The 17901-nt window shown below is 36.8% G+C and overlaps 1 protein-coding gene across 2 annotated transcripts in view; it reads right to left on the bottom strand.

Annotated features, from left to right (window-relative positions):
* The window catches only part of TAF2 (TATA-box binding protein associated factor 2), a 52855-nt gene that overhangs the window by 33987 nt on the left and 967 nt on the right, over positions 1-17901 (bottom strand). For both annotated transcript variants that reach the window (XM_068158643.1, XM_068158644.1), the window contains exons 2-10: positions 16325-16379; positions 15370-15530; positions 8695-8813; positions 7300-7441; positions 6714-6945; positions 5368-5552; positions 4704-4817; positions 3356-3455; positions 2206-2291 (exon numbers count right to left, since the gene is read on the bottom strand). In XM_068158643.1, the coding sequence (XP_068014744.1) occupies positions 2206-2291; positions 3356-3455; positions 4704-4817; positions 5368-5552; positions 6714-6945; positions 7300-7441; positions 8695-8813; positions 15370-15530; positions 16325-16379 (1194 nt within the window). The remainder of the gene's footprint in view (positions 1-2205; positions 2292-3355; positions 3456-4703; positions 4818-5367; positions 5553-6713; positions 6946-7299; positions 7442-8694; positions 8814-15369; positions 15531-16324; positions 16380-17901) is intronic.

Raw genomic sequence — 17901 nt, 5'->3', positions numbered from 1 at the left:
TGCCAGCTACTTAAAATTTCTGACCATGAAATTGAATTCCTTCCTTGTGATTCTCACTCACAGATAAGCTCACTTAACCATTTCCAGATGGACCAGACTCCTGTTTTATTCAAAGACTTTAGAAGAAGACTCCATGAGACTGAATGAAATAATTCATGAACTGTAATGATCAAAGATAAGGGCTATAAGCCTGATCTTTCAAGCCAAACCTGGAAAAGACTGGTCTTCAAAAACCTGAACAACCAAACAAGCCATTTCAACTTTGACCAGCCTTTCCATGTAGCTGAAAGAATGCCCAGCACATATTCCTGCAAAAATGTTCTACTAGGACAGGATCAGCACTTAGCTTCTTATTTGCAGTGCTTAAGGTTTTAGGAGATGGCAAGAATCAAGGTAGCTGCAACGTCATAGCATTTTTTCCATCCTTCTATTTACTGTGAGACTCCTCTGACTTTACTCATATACATCTGCTTAAACATTTTAAGAAGATAGAAAAGTATTTCTAAATTTAAGCAAGTACTACCCTTCCTAGGTATATGAATAAGAAGGTACATTTGGTTTACTGCTTGCTGTTTCTAGCTGATAGGTAATTGTTAAAAGCTCTCCTGATCAAAGTGTTTTGGATACTTCTCCATTCCAAGGTAGGGAAGGGTTAGCAACCATGAAATTCAAGAAGGAAATGGAGGTTGTGGTTCGGACTTTATATAATAATTGGGTCTCAGAATAAAAGCTGTTTATCCAGCTTCAAATTATACAGTTGACTGACTTTGGTAGAATTCTTTTCTCAAAAATTACAACCAAGCCAGAACAACCCATACTCTGAATCTGGTACTGGTTACATTATTTAACAGCAAATCAAAACTAAGGCACGTTTGCATCTGACAGTAGTGTTCTGTAGTTCATTCAATATTAATGCAGTTCTTCTGATAATATTTGTCTTAAATCATTGTACTTCTCTAGCTCTTAGTGAATTGGCACCAAATGAGAATTTGCAATATGGATGTAGAAGCTTTGTCAAAGTGGAAGTTGAACTGGTTCATCCATGGAAATTTATAACACCCATGCTCTCAAACACTCTGGACTTCCAACATGAACTGGTTAATATGCTTCTTCAATTGTAATATATCAACATGCATTTCTTGAGGTATTTAATTGTTACAACAGGGTGGTACCAGCACAATCAAAGGCTGAAGAGAACCAATATCTGAGAGGGGAGAGCATAACAGAAAAGTAACACAAAAAGCTTCGTTTTGAAGCTTTCATCCATACAGAAGTTACCCTGCAGTATCCCTTCTGTCATTTTCCCAGGCTTTGAGATTTTTTAAGTGCATGCTTTGGAGATCAGTATTTATCTTACACCACAAAACCAGGAAGAATCTATGAGGGATGTTTTGCACATAAATGTATGTGCCTGAAAATTTATTCTCCCCACAGTGATTTATTTCCCTATTCTACTTCCCACTTAGTTGAAAAATGGGATCATTAGCTAACCTAATTTTTTCTTCATATTATTATTAATTGGGACTGCTCTAATGCAAATGTGTTTGGTAGGACACCCAGCAAAAGGCTGTCACTGAAGTCTCCATCACTTAATGATCTGACTTCTAGCAGTACTCTTCTATCTCCAGTGATTAACGCTCTCAGTGGGTAGTACAGGAGCAGCACAAAAGGGGTAAAAGGGGAAAATTCCTAAGCTACCAATACTGAAGATACAATTATTGAGAAAATACAAACTCAGTAGCTCACAATGGTACTTCACAGATAACTGATCTAATACTTTCTCCCTCCTATTGACTAAGAAATCCTAGTGTAAAATTGCAAGGTGTTAACTGAGAGTGAATAGAAAAAAGAACACAGAAAAAGTGAAATTCATGATACTGTAAATAGTCTAAAGACTACCAGCACCCCAAAAAACAGCTCAGGTCAAATTTCTGGCTCCATATTCTCTGCCATCCTCTTATTTAAAAAATAGTTTCATAACAATATTAGAAACATTAATTATTACTAATACCCTTCAAGATTTAAAGAAAAAAACAAACAAAACAACAGCAATGCAATATACTCAAGATGTACTCTGTAAGACTACATGCCCTCAGCAGCTGAAGATCTTCAGCCTGTGGCCTTGTGCTACACAACATACCCAAGGGATGTTGTATTAATGCCCCATAAGAATATACCCTGTAATAACTTGCAACTTAAACATACTTGTCTTTCTCTTTTCCTCCTCCAAATATTGGATGCAGTAGAACTCCACCAGTCTTCAGTTCATATGCCACTATTTGATCTAACTCCTAAAAAGAAAAACATACATTAAGAAAAGCAGAACTTTGAAAAATAGAGACATTATTTTCAGAAGACAGGAAAGCTTTTCATATCACTGTACATTCAAAGCAGTAGAGAAAACTCAGAGGCTGTGACAGTAGCATCCCTTAGTTCTATGCTGAAGCACTTCACTAACTCATAGGAAAGACGAGCAGCTAATATCCAGAGGCAACTGCACTCAGCTGTGAACACTCAAGACAGACCTTCATCTAGTTCTGCTGTTCTCTATAGTAGCCACACCTTTAACACAGACTGAACACAACTAGTGAGATGAATCTACATTAGGCTGATAAGGACATTGTATTGGGTCCCAATGTGAGTAAGAGATATAAATGGAGTCCGTGGGGTTAAGAATCTGTTTTTTGGAATAAGGAGACTAAGACAACGTGAGAAAGAAGATATAAATCCTTCTGTGAATGAATGTTACTGGAAAAAGTGAGGAGTCACTGATGCTATCACTCAGAAATGCCAGTCTCAGAGCATTAGCTATAGAAATAGAAGGTGTAGACTGAAATTTGATTTCCAAGAAAAGAAATATCTTCAACAGTTTTGTTTTGGTTTTTTTACAGTTTCATTTAGCATTGAAATGATACTAAAAAATACCTGTTCCATTCTTGATCCAAGATACCACTGGAGCCTTTCTTGGCTATATGGATAGCCAACACAGTATAACAAATTCACCAACTATCCCCTTAAGAATCCCATATTCTATTCTAAGTGTTAAGAAATAAAATACTTTTGTTTACTTTTTTGCATTTTGGGCAAAAGCCTAAACAAAGAGAGGAAAACTAATTGCACAGAGAGACAAGGCAAATTATTATTCATCAGACAGTCACAGAAACATATTTTGGTTAGCGTGTTTGGTGTTTTTCCATGCAGCAAGTGGTAAAAATATTTCAGCTCTAAGTTTTATCACTACTAAACAATTCTTCAGATTGTAATGCAAGACTACATTATCATCTGGGTTTATATTGTATCTTCTTTGATGCAAAATGCCTGAAATATACAGAAAATACTGCTATGACATTGTTACCTGTTTAATCCAGTGACGATACTCATTAACACCAAAGGTTTTTTTCATCCAAAGACCATAAATGTAACCAGAGATTCCCTTTAGCACCCATTCATCTGACCTGGAATGAGAAAGAAACATTAATTGCAACAAGGTATTTTGCAAGGCTTGGTATTTTTGACCATCCCAAAATAGCTGCAAATTTCAGCAAGTTATATAACAACTTCTCGAAGTCTGATGAGCTGTGAACCAATTTATGTAACCTGGCATCTTGGACGGGACCACTGGAAGAGGAAAGCCAGGGAAAGCTGAAGTTTTGCACAGGAGTTCAGATTAAACTAGAGAACCAAACTATTTTAGCTGAAACGGTAACAATAAAACAGCGGAAATGGACATTCGAGTTGAAACAACTGCTAATGACCTTCATTTGGTGAAAAACATCTCAACGCAATGCAGAAGATTTGAGCAGCAAGTAGACAAAATACCCATCTCATAATTTAGTGGGCAGTCATTTGAATGCCCCTGCTAAAAGTTATGTTCCAAGAGAGAAAAATATGGGAAAAACCCTGCAAAATTATCACAAACTAGAATTCTGAATAGGAGAATGACATACAGGGTAGGATGAAGTGAGTAAAATCAAGACATTAAAACAAGGAGTCACTGTGACTTAAAAATTGTCTTCAGAATGGAAATAGGCTAGAAAAATAGGAGAAGAGCAAGAGAAATTATAATAGCACTAAATTCTATTTTTGAAATTATGTTTATTTAATTTTTTTTAAGCCCAGGACACTCTAGGACATCCTTTTTAGCCATGAGAAACAGAATGAGCTCCCTGTCCCTGAAATATAAAGTGTATGAAAAAGGCTTTAAAATAAACATTGATCAGAACCACAAGAGGCAGCTGGCAGAGATCTTTTGAGCAGTGGAGTTTCAGGCAGCTTACCACCCCAGTGAATTTGCCCATTTATCAGTAATTTCTGCATTTCCCTCTCTGAACTTCTGTGCTCCACAAGTGCTTCCTATGAAGGCTACACTTCCTCATCCAAAATATGGAATAGAAATTGACCGATGATACAAAGAGAGCCTCTCTTCTGCCGAAGTAGTCTACTGAGTAGCAATAATTTCTGAGACGTTCAATCTTTCATCTTTCGACCATATCATCTCACATTCTCCTTTACACAAACCACCCAACCCACCCATTCATGGATCTTCATTTTCTGAGCATGTTTTATTATTGTGTGGTTGGTTTGTTTTTTCCTTTTCTAGAGATACTGTTTCACTAACTCTGAGAAAATGCAATAAGCAAGTTGAAATTTGAGGTCCCTTGATTCTCCCAGTTTTCTGGAGAGTAAAATGGTAAAATACTTACCAGGACATTCGGGATATAAAACATCCAAAGAACTGCTGTGCCAGGGCCTGTGCTAAACACCTCCTTGTCAGCGGAGTTTCATCTATAATCATTGCGCTGTGCAAGAGATTTGTGCTGCACCCCAATAAAAAGAAAAATGCCACAATATAAGCACCAGCTCCAAAGAAACAAAATACAGACCTCACTTTAAAAGCCAAATCAAATCAAATAATTTCTTCACTGTTTTTCCAATATGATAGTAACACCCTTTTTTTAATACCCTCAATCCAGCCAGATTGCTTGCAATTACCATCTGTACAGAACTCTCTGTGTAAAGACAAGTGGTTTGTTTTAACTGGTGAAACCCTTCTGGATTCCTAGCACCATCTCCCACCTGAAGAAAAATAAAACATAATCAAGCTTCTGCACTTAATTGGATCTTAAATATTTCATGCATAGTGTTTCTGATAAATACACTGGGAATTTTTTCTTAAGATCCAAATTCAACATCTTTATAACACATAACACTGGAAATGGTGCTAAGAGCCTGGAGCACCAACAAAAGCCAGCCTTTACAAACTAGAGAGTCCCAAACTCAAGATACATAAATAAGAACTTCTTTTATTTCTCTGTCTAGAGCTTTAGGACTGCAGATGTAGGTGGTGTAATTTGCTCAAATACTAACCTGAAAATACTCATGGATGCATAAGCAGCTACTTCAACATAAGCTTCATCTATAAAAACAGTCTTAAAACAGGAGTATGGATAGCGGCAGGTAAGAATCTCCTCATAAAATTCAAACACCTCATGCAGGTATGATGTGGTATGTTTGAGCAATGGGAGAAGTTGTGGTAAGCAAAAGTGAGTCACCTACAAACAAAGGAAAATTTGGTACAAATGTATTCCAATCCATAAATACCACATATATCACGTAACAGAAGAAAAATGTCACAACACAACCAAAATACAGCTGCCATAAATTGAAAAATAGTTTCAAGCTAAAATAATGAACAAAAAGTACAACAGAAGGTCATAATTGCAAGAGCAATGGCAGCAACAGAATGATTTTTAGCAGACAATGCACAGTAACTATGTCTGTCTAGTAATGTCTATCAACACTTGACATTTTTCCTTTGATTTTGCAATTCTAGGTCTTTTGGACAAAGTGTTTTTCTTTTACACAGTAGAGTATTAGCTATTAGCTATTTTTAGATCAAACAGTGCTTGTTGAAAGACTTGTTACCAAATACTAAGCACCAACAACACTGACTTCAGCAGTGATACAGGAACCAAGGTGACAATCACACATACCTTCAGGTCATCTCTACAGAAGCCAAACTCCAGAAATTCATCCCTGGGTTTTTCAAATATCAACAATTGATTTTTGAACAGCTATTACTTTTCATAACTGAGTATGTCCCACCAGTAAAAGTCAACAGAATACCCCTGCTGAGGACTAAAATCTGCTGTTTGCCTTTGGATCGAGGAAAACTTAGCCATTTCCCAGTATTTTCCAATCATTCTTTCAAAAGAAGAATATTCAGGCCAGCCCTCATGCTGAACTAATAACTTCATCTGCCTGCCAAGTCCATCCTTACCCCATCAGAAAAAAAGATGTAGAGGTAAACTGGTGGACTTGAACATTATGGCAACAATCTGTTAAGAATGAAAACTCAGTGTCAAATTTAGCTCAGAAGACTACTCAATGGTGTAGCAACAATTTTCATCTACTACCAGCAATGGGATAAATTTAATGCTATTTTCACAAATACACTTTAATCAATTCCAACTAAATCAGCCCCAGAAAGTCAGACATAAATGGATTATTGTTCACTCAAAGGCATTAATTTGGGGACAAATGTAAATACAGGCATTACTAGACAAGTTTTATCATATAACTCTATTAATGGAGGTCCTATCTAGACATACTCATATGTGACCAACATATACTGGTCACAACATAAAAGTAATTCCACTAATTCCCTAGGGGGAAAAAAAACAACAACAAAGGAGCTCTAAGACGATTATTACCTCATGCATGTATGGATCAACAAGGATTTCAAAAGGTCCTATTGCCAAGGAGATGTTGGAAGCTGCAGTTGGAATAGTCAGCATGTAATGAAAAGTCTTCTTTCTCATATCATGGGTATATACAGTCTCCACCAAATCTCCATTCGAAACAGCCACCATTGCAGCATCTACAGTATACTCAAGTTTCCAAGTGCACAACTCAGAATAGGAATCAACACAAGGAAACCAAAACCTAGGGAAGTTAGGATTGAGGGGGGAAACAGTTAGCAATTATACATAACAACAGTCATCACTTTTTCACTTATTATTTTCCTCTCAAATTCCACACTATCTTCATAAATACTTTGCAGACTGTCAAAACTAACTCCTACTACACATTATAGCTCAGAAGAAGACTGCAATGCTTTATAAAATTGAAGACTAAAAATGCTAATTACTAATCATTAAATGCTACTTCAAACTGGTAAGCTCCTTCAAGCACAAATTGAATTTCAGAACTTTTCAAACTTAAAAGAGCTCAAATAAATTGCTCTTATTTTCTACACTTTGATAAACACAGCCTAACATTCAAACATAGTTTTCTTACCTTGTAGAATTTTGATAACCACATGAAAAGACATGAGCCCCTCTTTCTGCCATGCTGCCCTCCATGTTGGGTACCACAAAGTGAAGGCCTCCTTTTGGCTGGTCCAGAGAGAAGTTTATATGCACTTTCAGGACTTTTAACTCTGCAGCACCAAGATGGAAATTGGAGCAAATATATACAACTTACATGAATGTTATTTCAAAATAATCACTCAGGGTTTTGACTCTTGGTCTGCCAAGATTATTTACTTCATTCTCATGGACCTCCAGGTCCACTTACAAAGCAAAATTTGAAAGCTTACAAAACTGAGACCTTTTAACTTACAGGACATGAATTTTAAAGTATCTTTACTGATTAATAAAATCTGCAATTGGAGTTATATGTCATCTTCCAACTTCCTAATAGTAAAGAATCTTCATACACCAATTGTACCCTAAATATGACCTCCTTTGGACCTTGTTGAAATAATTTTCCACAAAAACTGCATCTAACAGGCACTTTCCTAAGAGACATGTTATTGCCATTTGCAATTTCTTACAACCTCTTATTAGAGTTAAAGCTTTTCTTGTAACTGCGTCTTTGCTTTGGTTTAGTTTCACAGAAATCTCACCTATGATTAAACTGGGAAGAAAAGAAATTCAAGCATATGGTGAAATTTAGCCATATTTTGGCATTCAAACTTTGAAAAGACAAATTATACCTGTTTGAATATTTTCCCTTTTAAGGCTTGTAAGTAAAAGACAACAGGAGCTTAAAAACTAAAAGCGCCTTTCCCACTAAGGCGCATCTGACCACACTGTATGAGTCAGCTTCATGATAGTTATTAGCCTCTCCTAAGTCTCACAAATTCATGGCCAATACTGACAAAAAACATGAGGAAACAATACCAGAGTGATTTATTAGAGTGTGATTTATTAGCACATTACTTGTTCCAGAATCTAGTACACCAGTTTATCAAGTAGTCTACTTGTCACTACCAAATTGATGTTCAAACAAAGTGAGAGGAGAAAAATTAATTTGCTTAAAAAAAAAGATGTTTATAGACATATCCTTGTAAATTCTTTTCTTTGTTGTATCATATATATTGGAAGCAGCTTCAAAGTTACAATTTAGCACCCAAAATACTCCATTACACCCACTTCTTCATGTATACTTCTGGACTCATGACCACCTAAGGCCTTGTTTGTAAAGAGTGTTAAGAAACCTTCCAACTATTTCTCCATATTATCAGCTGGGAAGATATGGGTGAGGAATAATAAAACAGTATAACCTTCATTTCATATAATAATGTAATACTACTTCTATTTCTATAAACTTACTATCTTCCTATGCAAACTTGTAGCCAACTCACATGGCATCTTAAGTTAAGCTTTCAGTATGGTCTCTATACTTTACCGTCAACATGTTTCCATAGCTCTGAGGGAACTTTAATGCACAGCTCTCCATTTCCAGCATCTGGGTCCACAGCACTGACTGCAGCAGCATAGGCATTGGAAAAATAGTTGAGATTCCTCCTGTGAGAAATACCTAGTTAATTCTTGAAGTACAGGTTGAACCCAAAAAAACCCAAAACACCAACTTTGGAAGTAACATGATTTCTATACCGAATTTAATGGTGCATGTTCAACCCAGTATTTAGTTTGGTTTCTAAAGGAGTGGAGTGGGCTAAAAAAAGTTGTACAGATGAGATTTCTAAAACCAGAACTTAAAACTAGGCTTTTACATAAGTGATCTATGATCACAAAGACTTAAGCAGTAATAATCCTCAGTGAATCAAGTGAGAAATGCTCAGTGTTGGAGCTGTTTAAGATACTATGTATTAGCTAATTGACTGCACATTTCATTCCAAAGTTGTACCGTTACTTCAGATACAACTCAAATTAACAGTTTTTTCTACTGAAGTAAGAACATACATATGTTTGCTATTAAAGTGGTTATGACCAGATGCTCTCTTCTTATTGTTTAAAGTGATTATGTTCAGATACTGGAGAATGACCAGTCAAGTTGACTATCTTTATGTGATAGCTTTAATAGCTCTTCAAAATGGATTCTTAAGCTGTGCAAAATGTGAACAAATCCTTTCTTATCTCTACTACACAGTTCTTCAAAAGCTTGCACAACTCTCTCAAAAAAATAAGGGTGTCTGAATTATTTAGCAACTTTTTTCCCCAAAATTTGGATACAGCTGCAGTGGCAGGGTCCTAATCAAACATAAAGTCACCATAGGATCATAGCATGCTTTGGATTTGAAAGGACCTTTAAAGGTCATCTAGTCCAATTGCCCCCCAATAAGTAGCACCTGATCTTTAACTAGATCAGGTGCTCAGAGCCCTGTCGCACCCAACCTTAAATGTTTCCAGGGATGGGGCCTCTACTACCCTCTCTGGGCAACCTGGGCCAGCGTCTCACCACTCTTATTCTTTCTCTCATCTAGTTAAAATCTACCATCTTTCAGTTTAAAACCACTGCCAGTTATCCTGTCACAAGAGGCCCTGCTAAAAAATCTGTCCCCATCTTTCTTACAAGACACCTTTAAGTACTGAAAAGTTGCAATAAGGTTACCCTGGAGCCTTCTCTCCAGGTTGAGCAACGACAGCTCTCTCAGGCTTTCTTCATAGGAGCACGCTCTGAATATCTTTGTGGACCTCCTCTGGACTCACTCTGACAGCCTAATGTCTCTACTATGCTGAGGACTTCAAAGCTTGTTGAAGAACTCCAGGTGAGGAGAAAAGGGGCAGAATCACCTCCCTCAACCTGCTAGCTGTGCTGCTTTCAACGCAGCCCTGGATACGGTTTGGCCTCCTGGGCTGTAAGTGCACATTACTCACTTATATTCAGTTTCTTATCTGCTAAATCCTTCTCTGAAGGGCTGCCCTCAGTACTTTCATCCCTCAGCCTGTATTGACTGGGGGTTGCCCCAGCTCAAGTGCAGGACTACTGCAACACAATGGAGTGAATTACACTTGGCTGTGGACTCCACTCTTATATGGAATCTGAAGTCCACACAAAGCAGACATGATCTCATTTCAGGATTTTACTTTCATCTAACCATTCTCTTTTCACCACCCACAGGAAAAAACCCAGCATCCAACCCAATTTACAATATCTTACTTGGAAGAATAAAGGGCAATTAACCATGCCAGCATCATCATGTAAGTCTAGGTATGTCAAACATGCTTATATTTCTAGCCTTCCACATCTAAAAACTTTGCTAAACCCCTAAAATATATTAAGAACATATTTTCATGCAGTTTTTCATCTTTGGCAACAACAGTGCACAAATTCCCTGGCATCACTACCAAGACTGAGAATGTTAGGAGCAGTAAACTTGTCTACTTTGCTTGGAAGGCTCTGAAAATAGGATGTGACCAGTAAATGGGAGCATATGAGAAACACCCAAATCTCAAGTTTTAATGCATAATAATTTTTTATTTTCCCAGAGCTGAAGTGTACTAAAGATAGGATATAATGTCAACAAATTTGAAAAGCACAAGGCTGAATTTGTGCACTGAAATATACTACAACTTCAGCTGTGGCTCAAGAACAATGCGAACCAACTTAAGCTCCAGCTGATGTGCTGTCTCCTCGTCTCAGCCACACATTCCTACTCACTCCCTCCCTCATTAAGGGGACTACTGCTCATCCAACCATGCGGTGATGCCGCTGAAAGAGCCAAATGAGGGGGGAAAAAAAGGTCGTCTTTATTTTGCAGACACTTTTCAGTTTGTTTATCTCTCTATTCATACATACAGAGGAGTCAAAGTGTTTCTACTGAGGCATGGGAGACTGTCAATGGGATCATAGCCACCCCAACTGACATCACTTTAAGCTGCCCTCAACCAGCATGCTAGGAAGGAAAAAAAATACCATTTGAAAAACTCCTAAAAAAAAACAACCCACCAAACTGCATGACTGAAAAGTCTTAGTAATTAAAGAAACTAGCAACAGTAACATCCTGTTACATTGGAAAAATCTGAAAATGTTTAACTTTAAACTGGTTCTGAAATTTTCTGATAGGGGACTCCTTTCCTGTACATCAGTGAGAATTCATTCCAAGTTTGAGGATTGTCATAAGCTTGTGCTTACATTTTAAACATCAATGGATTCGCAGACAGGAAAAAGGTAGACTCCACACAGCTTAACATTACATGGAAAACTGTCTGTTCTGATATTTCTATTTTTGTCATTCATTGTAAAAGGAATCCATTCAAGGCTAGGTACCACAGATTCATTTTTTCATAGGTTAAACTGTTCTCAATAAACTGGATGCGGTCAGTTAAACAGAAACAGGGCACACCCAAAACGTCATAGCCCAAGGAGCAAAGATAAATTTTCCTGATGCTAAGTATAGATTGACAATGAAAAAGTAATACACATTGATGTTTTCTCCTGGCAAAGATATAGCTTATTAGAATGCAACCAAAACACTGTTTAATAATTACAGACCAACAATCCTGCAGTGATTAATTTTTTAAAGGCTACTTGCTGTTTCCAAATACCTCCATATCAACTTTCCATAGCATCTCTGAGTACTAGGTGGAGTCGTGCTACTTCACTGTTGCACAACAGTAACAATTGTTGCCCAAACACATAGTGTATAAAACATTCTCTTCCCACAGGATTTAACACCAGCTTGGCAAAGTAGGTCTTTGATCCACATGTAATTTACTACTCTTCATTACCCTTAATTCAATACAATTCACACTTGGTTTGGGAGTCCAACTCCTGAATGTATCATACAGCATGTATCATACAGTGTATTGTATGTACACATATAGATGATTTATGAATAAAGCAACAATCTGAATCCTAATTTTCATTCTTGCCCAAGGTTTTGGGCTTTGCCATCTCTTCAAAAGTTCTCTACATCACTGCTCATTTCTATAAAAGCATACCATGAATTTACAACTAGATGAGCATCCTAACAGTGGAAATGAAAGCTAGTCTTCCAGTAAAACAATGAGTGCTCACTCCACCAGTAATTTTTCTGGTTTTTGCACAGGCTAAAGGTTTGATCACTGACTTCTCAGATGAAACAATATTGCAAGACACACTCTGAAGGCTACTACATTGTTCCCTCTCCGAACTTAATGCTCACTTTCCCTGTAGTGACAGAATTGGGTAACAATGAAGAAGGAAGATGAGGACAGAGGCATCTATAACACAAACACCCAGCAGTCCTAAAACAAGACCCAAACAGACACTCTTCAAGACTATCTTTGTAAGATTGCAAACTCTTCACTAAAAGCATGAGCAAAATGGGATTCTCTGCCACCTTGTGTACACATGGTGAAACTATGTGAATTGGTTTATATTCCACAGCACTGATCCAATGTTTGCTCACTTCAGGTAGGAAGTGACTGTTATGTTGGTACATCTGAAAAACAGAGTTTTAAACATTTCTAGCATTTCTGTTTCTAATTCTGCCTTAAAAGCAGATGCTGTATTTAATCAAAGCTTAGCTAACCATCATGCTCAGTACCCAACTGTGACCCCTTGTCTTCCAGGGAAAAATATACATTTGACCTAAAGCGTTGTCACCCATGAGGCCTCTGCTTTCTGAGATAGTGAGAATGGCATACTAGTTTTTCATTAAGAATATTAGGTGACCTCTGCCTTTCATAACTACGAACAATACAGGAAGAAATACAGGAAATATATAGACTTTCTGTGAAAATCACAAGCCATTTGTAGCCCTGTGTAAGACAGGATTTCATTTTGCATGCATTGGCCTCAAATTTTGCTCACTCCTCTTAAACAGATTAATATAATAGGTTCCACTATACCACTAGGATGCTAGACCAAGAAACTCAGATAAAATTCTCTCTCCTGATCTATTTCTTAACAGAACGGAGTGCTTCCTGTAGTAAAATGCTGCTCCTTTCTCACATCTTCCAGATGTTATCCAGGATTCAATTATTACAGAATCACAGAATTGCTGAGTTTGGAAGGGACACTCTGGAGATCATCTGGTCCTACCTCTCTACTAAAACCTAGAACTGGTTGTCCAGCAACACATCCTAACTGTTCCTCAATACATCCAAAGACAGAGACTCCAGATCTATGGGCAAACTGTCACAGTACTCAGTCATTCTCGAGAGTAAAAAAGTGTTTCCTGATGATTAGAGAGAACCTCCTGTGTTTCAGTTTGTGCCCACTGCCTCTTGTTCTGTCACTGGACACAAGTTATAATGAAATTACACTTAGTGAAATCATTTCTCCATGGTGCTTCTCTTACAGAAAAATAAATGGGCAATGCTTACTTAAGTCCTTTCCCATATCATTTCCCCAATACATGTGGGAAGTTATATGCTTTTCAGTATCAGATGTTGAACAAATTTCAAACCTTTCCTTTCAAATTGCAAAGTGAGTTTAGATAACATTCTAGACTTATACCCTCATCCATGATGCTAATAAATAATGAAAGTTTGGTTGCTCAAGAAAGCTTTATTTCCAGCTCTTCAGAACAACTAGAATCCCCATAATAAGGATTCTGAATTAACTTACTGAGCAATTGTAACAAGAAAAAAAGATCAAGTCAAAACAGGAACTACAGAATTAACAGACTCAAGTGCCTCAGAATCAAGGCTAAAACCACATTCCAGAATTGTGATATCCAATTTGGTGTCCTATATAAATGAACACTGTAAGTGCAAACTGAATTACTGACACTCTTGCATAAATGATAAAGGAATACAGAGCATCTATCTACCACAGGCACAAATCAAAGGACATGTAACTTGGGATAAAAAGTGGCACTTGAATCTCAGTAACTGAACAATGCAAGTTCTCCTGAATACTCTGGTTTTCAGACAACAAGAAAGGCAGGTTTAGCTTGAAAACTGAGCTGGACTAAGAAACATTTCAAAGGATCTAGTCATTAAGACAATGAGTAGACAATCTCTTACAGATCTAGCTACATCATTTGAGAGGGCCACCATTCTCACAAATCTAACTAGCAGGACTGTATGAACTCTTGGCAGTTTGATACAGAGTAAGTCTCACTAGCTTGTATGTGTTTTCATCAGCTGTGTGAGTTAAACAATGTTGTATCACCCCCCAAGCTGCATACTGAACCCTCTTCATCTTTCCAGATAGTAGGGCTCTTAGAGCAACCACTATCCAATTGAGACCTCTTCATCTCTCCAGATAGTAGATCTCTCAGAGCAACCATTGTCCAAGGGGACACAACAAACAGCTGCAGAACAGTAACAGGTCTCTTCATTTAGTAATGCAACAGTTCACCTCATATAGTCATGTGATTTGCCTTATTACCTATTATTTGTTTCAAATGAGCTAATTACATATAAGGCTATCCAGACATACTTAATAAAACCAGAAACAGTTCTTAGAACATCTTATTAGGAAAATGGGAAATAATCCAAAAAACTTTGAAACCAAATAACCCAGAAACCATTTCTAGGTTTAAAAAATAGGAAGGAGCAAAACCAATCACCCAATCTGACACTGCAAGTTAAAGACTTGACAACTTTTGCAGGACAAATTATCAGAACATAACAGTTTTCTGTCTACATAATACTGTACTGATGAAACCAAACTGCCTTTATCAACTGCACTGGAATAAAACAAAGCAAAACAAACCAAACAAAAACGCAAAAAGAAACCACAAAAAACACCTCTCACATGGAACTCTCATGAATGTAGTTGCACCACTACAAAATGTTCTCTACAAGAACATAAAAAGAGGAAAAGCTGGGCATAAATAAATGTGAAGCCCATCAATGATAGGTTTTAGACAAACATGTTTTCTTAACAGGGAAAAAACACCAAGAAAGAGTTTCCTAAAGCACTGGGAACATTACTGTCATCCACCAGTTTCTCCCCATAAGGTACTTTAAAAAAAAGTTTCTGATGCTTTTACAAAACAATCCAAAGAAAGCTTAGTAAGACATTCTAAGGATTAGTGGCCAAATTATTACCAAAATACTTTATCAAAATTAAGTCACCCCACCAAAAGCCACAATTATGAAATCACCAAGTAAAACTTGCCAGCATAATAAAACAGATTATGCTTAACAGCAACAGTGTTATTTTAAACACATCACTTACTGCTTTGACTCGTGGTGACAAACCTCCAGTGTTGGATCATTATAGATGAAAGCAGCTTCCAAGTCGTTGACTCTTACTCTGTAAATCCGGCACTGTTTACTGTTCAGTTTGATTCTATTCAGGTTTGCAACTGTGGGAAATATTGTAAGTTCCACATAACCCTATGAAAACACAAATCAAAACCTTCTATAAAATCTTTACCAACTCACAATGTAGACATATATATGTATATTAGAACATCTTGTTAATGCATTTCAAATAAAAACCCATAGGTAAATAATGTTATTTTTCATTTCAAAAGGAAATGGATTTGCCCTTTTAGATATATAGAATACATTTTCTGTTATAATAGGTGCTTTTTCCCAGCTGTGAAACAAAATAAAATCAAATACTTCAACATGACTGACAGCTATGCTTGTTTTACTGGAAATGATTTGCCTCTATTGCCCAAATTCCAAGTGACTAGCATTACTATGTTTTTCATGGGTATGTTTCAGGTTTTGGTATCTGTGCTTGAGACAATGAACTTCAAAACCTGAGCAGATTCCATTTAAGCAGATATTGAAAAATCACAACAAACATCAATAGCTTCCAGCCTGAAATTGTACAAGTCTCTTCAAAAACCCACTCATATATAAGGTAGAAGACTATGCAACTCTATCCATAACTTCAGCTAACACTGTTACATCAATTTTGAATTGCAAATTGCTTTGTAATACTCTTTACAATGCAGTGACCTTCGGTTAGAAAACTCTTGATTAGTGTTCAGAATTAGAAGGCACTCTGATGTATCTCAAGAAATGACACAGCTATGAAAGCCATCACACTGGAAAGTATAAAACATAAGGAAGTTGAAAAACATAATTAGCTTGCATACAGAGTTATTTCCTCCTAAAGCATGAAGAAACCCCAGACTTTTAATTTCTACTTTTACATTTTATTAAAAAATACTTACTACAACAGACTTTCTCTGAAAATTTATGTTGTTGATACAAACTACCTGGTGAGTTGTGCTGGAAAAAAAAAATAAATATTTAAAATAAGTAAGGTTTAGAACAAAGGCCAGCATCTAGAATAATATTTTAACTAAGTTCTGAACAACCAGAGCTCATACAGAATGCATGTACATATAAATAAATACTGCATATAGCATATACTCATATAAGAACCCATGACTGTCTAAACTTCTTACAGGCTCCAAAGTTAATAATGAATAGGTGTTGCTCACAAGGTCAGAAAAGTTCCAGTAAAATCAAACACAGTAGCAGATTGGTATGAATATTACTAATGGTACAGAAAATAACATGGCTTTTGAACATCACATAACAGTGGCACAGAGTCAAGTTCTAACACTTTAGGTGATGGGCAGTACTAGAAATGGCAAGCAATGTAGTATGTGCAGAGACCTGTGGAAAATACCTGATGAGGACAAGTATTCAGTATCACTAAGGTTGGAAGAGACCTCAAAGATCATCAAGTCCAACCTGTCACCCAAGACCTCATGATTAGAGTAGGGAGGACACTACTGCCCACTACAGGCTTGAACTCACAACCTTCCCATTAAGGGTCTGATGTGCTACCAACTGAGCCACGACTTTGCTAATGATGAGCTGAGTCTCTCATATGTAAGCAGGTACTACACATGCAAAAAGACATAGTATGTGTGTGTTTTTACACTTAGTATGCCATGAATAGATATTAACTTAAATAATGGTTATATATAAATTGAGACATTTTAAACAAGTCAAATGCACCTTTCAGCATTCAAGAAAATGTATTAGAACTCCTGGTAAATAAAATTTTGATTTACAAAACAAAAGGATGCTAAAATAATTCCAACATTTTAAAACTCCAGGAGTTATGTCTGTATTTTTTTTCTGCAGTAGGTGGCACCTTCACCACACTTCACAGCAGTGCTATTCATGACTCATGATACAGACTTGCAATAATTCAACTTTCATGCCACTTTATATGCACATTCTTCTATCTTGTGCATTAAAAAGTGACTTCCTACAAACATTACCTACACACCAAAATGTACATATAAACAAGGGTGGTTCCAATCAGAAATACCTATCTGTTACAAATGTATAAAGAAATTAAAGAGGTATAAACACAAATACATAAAGCTCCACTGAAATCCACAACTGCTTCACAGCTTGGTTGTAACCAAATAACGAAGGTGTAAAAGTGACAATTTGCTTAACAAAGCTGCTTGCCACAAGTGCAAGATGGATTTTATATATAAAAGAGTCCTTAAGTCAAAAGGGTTTGACACAGCAGTAAGAATGAAACATGGTAGCATGATCTGTAGTGTTGTGGAGATCTCTCCAAGGTCTGAAAGGTAAAATGTAACTATCTTTATAAGATGAGACTGCATGCTTGATAGACTCACTGTCCATGAGTGAATCTATTTACACAATGAAATTGCATTTTAAGTTGTAGTTCCAATCTGCTCAGGTAAATAAGTACTGATAAGCCTGTGGCCCGCTTCAAATATGCATTGGTCTCAAGTATAGCAACTTTAAAAAA

The sequence above is a fragment of the Melanerpes formicivorus genome, unplaced genomic scaffold, assembly GCF_026170545.1.
Source record: "Melanerpes formicivorus ecotype bairdi unplaced genomic scaffold, bMelFor1.0.p_v2 SCAF_40, whole genome shotgun sequence".
Taxonomy (NCBI): Eukaryota; Metazoa; Chordata; class Aves; order Piciformes; family Picidae; genus Melanerpes; species Melanerpes formicivorus.
The sequence above is the reverse complement of the archived record's forward strand: the minus strand, read 5'-3'. Positions and strand labels throughout refer to the sequence as shown.